The 6,117-nt window shown below is 43.8% G+C and overlaps 1 protein-coding gene across 1 annotated transcript; it reads left to right on the top strand.

Moving 5' to 3' along the window:
• Positions 1–931: 931 nt before the first annotated feature.
• On the top strand, positions 932–4,106 carry LOC127307409 (probable inactive dual specificity protein phosphatase-like At4g18593). Its single transcript, XM_051338135.2, has 3 exons — positions 932–1,114; positions 3,135–3,657; positions 3,742–4,106. Exons 2-3 carry the CDS (start codon positions 3,135–3,137, stop codon positions 3,894–3,896), a joined length of 678 nt encoding a protein of 225 aa, XP_051194095.1. The 5' UTR covers positions 932–1,114; the 3' UTR covers positions 3,897–4,106.
• Positions 4,107–6,117: the final 2,011 nt, after the last annotated feature.

The raw sequence follows: 6,117 nt of genomic DNA, 5'->3' as shown, positions 1-6,117 counted from the left end.
TATATTCCTTTAATAAGCAATCCAAGTGCGGCTGGGAGTTTTGTGATGTATGTATTGAAATTTAGGTGTGGAAAAAGGTACTCCCTCCGGTTCATATTAATTGACTCTAATATAGATGTATCTAGACACATTTCAGTTCTAGATACATCATATTGTTGGATTATTTTTTGTAAGTTTTTCTAATGGATAAATTTTACCGAATTCAATGGCCAATGATGCTATACATGTTTTGTGAAATTCCAAAGTTGTTGATAGCTCTTCCAATCGTCAAATTTATTCTTTCAAATCACGGGAGCGGCGATTTGGCTCCCGGGAGCATTTGCTCCCGGTTTTTTCGAAAAATTAGAATAAATCGAAAACTTCTCAAAAAATTGCGAAAAAAATCGTGCACGTACCTGACCATGACACGCACCACCGTGTAAAATGTCGTTGCAAAATGTCATCGTATGCGCCCTGAACAAAAATGACAAATTTCTGACATGAAATGAGATCCAAAAATTTGAATCTCAGATCTGGAAATTTGTCATTTTTTCTCAGGACGCATACGATGACATTTCGCAGCGAAATTTCACAAGGTGGTGCGTGCTATTGTCTGGTACGTGCATGATTTTTTTCGAAATTTTTTGAAAAGTTTTGAAAAATAAAATTTGCTCCCCAAAAATCCGGGAGCAAATGCTCCCGGGAGCCAAGACGAATTTCCGTCAAATCACGTGCTATTGTAATTTTTAATTTTCACTCGTAGCAACGCACGGGCATTTTGCTAGTATCTATATTAACATTAAGTAATACGAATCGGAGGGAGTATAGAAAAGTATGAATTGGTTTAAATGAGATTGTGCTCCTTTTTTTCTTAGCTTAGATTGCTCTCCTCCTCCTCTTCCAATAGAAAAGTAAAAGGAAACCACCGTCCACCACGCGTGGCCCGTTTGGGCATTGGAAACACGATCGGAACGGGCTGGACCGGCTTTCTATTTTGATTGTGGGTTTGTGACCGCCGCTGCCGCCTCCTCAGCTCAACCGGAAGCCCCCATCCCTCCCGGCGGCCGCGGCGCGGGCGGCGAGACAATAGGAGGGCGAGGGGCGGAGCCACCGGACGCAGCTTCATCAATCGAAGGTGAGCACGACTAGGGTTTTTGGGGGAGCTTTGCCTACTTACTAGCTCTCGTTCTGGTCTCGGCGACCGGCTTCGCGAAAAAAAGTCCCCTTTTCAACTTTCCTCATTATTCTGCGATGTGACGCCTTTGTTCATGCCTTGATGGATTGGCGAAGGAATCCTACACAGGGTTTTGGTTTGGTCGGGGTGGGTTCTCTGCTGCTTCACATCTTTTGTTGGGTGGAAAGCCACGAATCCTCGGTTCGATTGTTTATCTTTGTAAGACATGATTGTCCTAATGGGCAGAATCTGTTTAGGTAGTTCGCCCCTGTAGGTTTAGCCTAGATGCCATGGTTTTAATGTTGCATTTTGGTTCCGGCAGAATGAGGGAACAAACACTTCTTTGGTTCCAAATTCTAATACTAGCAACTGCTAGCAACAGAACATTTTTAAATTAGCAGAAAAGATCATTAGAATCTATAAGTTATTTCTTTGGTGCCATATGGAGTGTTGTGTACTACATAATCCTGCTGAACCAGAAGAAATTATTCTTAATCAAAAGAGCCTTAGCAGTACTGTCAAATGCTATAGCCTGTGAGAGATTTATAGGAATCGAACCTACGATATTTGTGGAAATGATTGTCTTTAACATGTCCTCTTATCAAATGTGGGGATTGTTGTGGTACCTCCCAATGCTGGCGACAGTTTCGCTATTTCAGAGCTTTCTGGATTTTAGGGGTAGAGTGCGTATCGGGGGGATGGGTATGGCACAGAAGTGCCAAATCGGTGCAGGATACTGCACCAGGACGGGGATGCAGCATATCCCCAAGTATCTTTTTTTTTCCGGCTTAAAACAAAATCATAGAACGGCTGGGATATGAAAGGGATACCCAAGGGATAAATACGGGCCTCTTACCAGTCGACCGACAGCCCATTAGAAGGCCTAATCGAATCACCTGGACTCCTCTTGGCCGTCACCTGGCAGTTGCAAAGGAATCCCAGGACTGCATACAAGGGGTTGGGACTTGAAAGACCATACTGGCTTAACTTCATCGACGCCAATTTTCTCATTTTCTATCATATATTGTTTGATGGTGCTAGTATTTTATGCATTTATTCATATACTCGCCTTATCCTCGTAAGGCTACGTATCCCTGTACCATGTAACATAGGGGAGGATATGTATTTTTGGCTATTGTTTGTTGGCACAGTGACCTCAAACTAGGATGCCTTCTACAGTTCCCAGTATCTTCTAGTCAATATACTATGTCTTCTGTCTGGCATTGCCAGATAGATGAACTTGAATTGAATGTGTGTTCAAAGGAATCAACCAAAGAGTGTTATTGGAAGGATTTGTTAATTGTAGCCACTAGTTCTGTGAGAGGTACTAGAGAAATATAGAACATACTGGGCAGTAGGCATAGTGAAATGATTGTTTCACTCAAACCCTAAAAGGCAAAAATAAAGCCTTTTTTTTTTTGACCATGAAACTGTGGGGCAAAACCCCCACAGCATTTTATTAAAACTCAACCAACTGTACAGAAAGTTATATACAAAGAAGAAAGAAAAAGAAAAAAGTTACAAGAGATTGTCGATGTATTTTGACATCCTTTTTGGCTATCTATGTTGATAACTGCACTTCCAGAAGCAACTGGGCAGTAGGCATAGTGAAATGATTGTTTCACTCAAATCCTAAAAGGCATAAATAAAGCCTTTTTGGTCAGGAGTTGTTTGCACTGCTAGGTGCAGAATGTATTTTGACGTCCTTTTTGGCTATCTATTTTGATAACTGCACTTCCAGAAGCTCTAGTCTGTTTCGTGTGCAATTTGCCGTGGTAGCTGTATTAGTGTGTGTATCTACCAGCACTATATGGGACTTTGTCTGTTCAAACAAGGTGAGCTGAATCCAGCTAGTTCTCAGTACGCTTGTGGAGACTTTACTTTCTAACAGCATGGTAGGCTAATTTTATGTTTTGTATTGTTGGGTTGTAACGTGGCTGCATGTAACTTGTCATGACTAATAGTATGTAATGTAAAACAGATGGAAGCGAATCAGGCACCAGGATTTGGAGCTGAACAGAAGTTGGGACCGGAGCAAACTGATGAGATGCTTGGATCAGAGGTTAATCAAAAGTTCGCAGAAATGTGCCTAAACACTGGTGTGGAAGCTGTCATCATTCCAGAAAAGCAATATGATCCAGAGGCAAGATTGGAGGTGCATCAAAAGTTTGCTGAAATGTGCCTAGACACTGCTGTGGAAACTGATATTATCCAAGAAACGCAAGCTGACCCAGAGGTGGGATCAGAGGTTAATGAAAGGCAAGAGCCAAGTCAGGACACAGTTATGGAAACCGATGTTAACCCAGAAGAGCAAGTTGCCCATCCAGGTGTTATTTACCGCTGCAAAAAATGCCGGAGGATGGTAGCAACACAAGAGTACGTTGTTACGCACGATGTAGGCCAAGGTGAGAGATGCTTTTTAAGGCGCAAAAGCTATCACGTGGATGAGAAGGAACCCGAATGCGCCTGCATCTTTGTGGAGCCCATGAAGTGGATGCAAGCTGGTTAGTTCTTGGACTTTAGCTTTCTCGGTTCAGTGTAATTGATATAAAGTTATAAACACCTGGTCTAACGCATAATGCTTGCAGTGGAAGAGGGATATGTTTCGAACAAACTCTGGTGCATGGGATGCAAAACCAGACTGGGATCGTTCAACTGGGCAGGCATGCAGTGCACATGTGGAGCCTGGGTGATCCCAGCTTTCCAGCTCCTCAAAAGCCGGATTGACGAGTCGCAGATGTGAGCAGTCAACCAAGTGATCTTCAGACTCCTTGGCTATTTTAGCGGTAACATTGTAGCAGTATATCTAGGAAACAGTATCGGCTAGTCTGTTGCAGGTGCTATTGCTGTCAGATGTGTTTCTATGTATGATGGGTTTTATCTGATGCACCATATCAGCTTTGTTCACCATCTGTTTCTTAATGGCTTCAAGTCGTGATTCAGATGTGCTCTACGATCTACTCTGTCGATAAGGGTGTATAGTATGTATATAATTAGATTTTTTTTTTTGCTTTATTTCACTTTCTTGGCATGAGGAATTTCTTTTCTGCTGGGAATGGTTAGAAAATGGTTGGGTCATTTTTGTGCCCCTGAAAGCTGCGGACCCTTTGATTCCTAGCTGCGACACCTAAGGACGTGTGTATCTGCTATTCCTTTTGCAAAGCAAATTACGAACTATAGTAATCAGGTGCGTGCAGTCTACATGCTATGTTTTATACCCTCCATCCCAAAAAAAGATGTCGCCCATGTAGTGTAGCACGTGTAGTCTTGGTGGCGGTGGTGATGCAATAAGGTCTCCCCATGGTATCCTTGTTTCAGTGGTGCCCATGTAGTGTAGCACGTGTAGTCTTGGTGGCAGTGGTGATGCAATAAGGTCTTCCCATGGTATCCTTGTTTCAGTGGTGTTGCTTGGCGTCCCTAGAAGGTGTGTGGAGTTTCGGTCATGGTCCAACATGGGTCATGTACATGTATCTTCAACAACGTAGTTACGGATCAGTCTCAGGTCTTGAATCAAATTGTCGAAGATATAATTAGTGTTTGGCGCGCCTCTAAGGGTGTTATCTTTGAATAGGGGTTCTATGATGCTGGAAGCTCCGTTTTAATTAACTTCTTTTTTTCAGTGCTATCGTTGTGGTTATAACTCTTTCCCCAACTTCTTACTCAAAAACTTTAATGCTAAGTTGCTTAGTTTGCATGCAACATTTTTTTAAATTCTAAATGGCGATATTGCTGTGCGCACGCATCATTCATGTCTGATTTGTGTACGACCCTAACTCTCAACCGTGAGGTGGTTCGACATGCAAGAGACATACTGCTTGATTTCGGGGTCGTACACACATCGGATGGAAATTGTCTAAGATTCATTCTGTCTAATGGAGTATATTTTTCGTTTTATAGATTTGTATTTGCAATTCCCTAATCAGTAACATCAATAAACAGAAATACAGAGAATAAAAAAATGAATTGAATATTACTACATCGTAACAACTACCCTCCGGCCCTAACTTTTACTCTCTCTTTTGACATGAAGTATCACACTTCAATACAATAAGTCAGTGTAGGTATTTCCATGGCGCCGTTCGCTGGCGCCGACAACGTACAAAAGCTCAGAATAATCCCAAAGCCCTTGCATCTCATCCAGGCATGCCTGTGAGGCGCCGACGTTGCTGGCGTTGGTCGCCGTCCGCACAGGGGTGGACATGGAATAGCTTCGCGCTCCAGTAATGGCGCTCCTCCCGTCGGCTACGGGACGGGAAGGGCGCGGCCGGTGGAGCTGGCGCGCGGGCTCGGTGGCTTCGGCGGACTTGCCGGTGAGGCGCTGAACGAGGGACTTGAAGCTCGCGGCATCGGAGGTAACGAACTGCGTCTCGATGTAGGTGACCTTGACGCCATTTGTGGCCATGGATCTTTGGTTGATCGAGCACGTGCTGCGTCGCGCGCTTTAGCGGTTTATCTATCTCCACGTACGTGCGGCTGGCTTGTTTGCTGATGACTTTTCCTCGGCGAATACAGCAAGCACTAGACTCTAGGCTCAGGTTGTGTGTGTTCTGCACTTTTGCTAGCCTTTTGGGGGGCTTTATATACAAGACGAGAGTCAGGAAAGTACGAAAGTGAGATCTCTCATCTCTGAGGTCGCAAGAGAGTTGAGAAGAAGTAACTGGTGGTAGCGGCTGAAAATGATGGTTACCAAGTTGAGGTGTTTTTGACTGGTCGTCTGGTCCTAAGGTGAAGCGAGCGAGACAACGGTCTTCCTTTGGAGAACTGCGGAGTTGGTCAAGCACTCGTGCGTGAGTATGGTTCTGACGGCTCTTACCTCATCTTCTCGCCGCTTTCTTTCTCCCACGCTTTTTTAGTTTTGCGTTTGAGTTAACTTGCGCTTGTAGCTTATCAAGCTTGCCGTTTGATTTGTTTTCTCATCTTGGTCCTGACGTCGGGTGGTCTTATGTTACCGTTTCTCTTTGATT

This window comes from Lolium perenne, chromosome 6 (assembly GCF_019359855.2).
Source record: "Lolium perenne isolate Kyuss_39 chromosome 6, Kyuss_2.0, whole genome shotgun sequence".
Taxonomy (NCBI): domain Eukaryota; kingdom Viridiplantae; phylum Streptophyta; class Magnoliopsida; order Poales; family Poaceae; genus Lolium; species Lolium perenne.
This window is presented reverse-complemented; position numbering and strand designations above follow the sequence as displayed.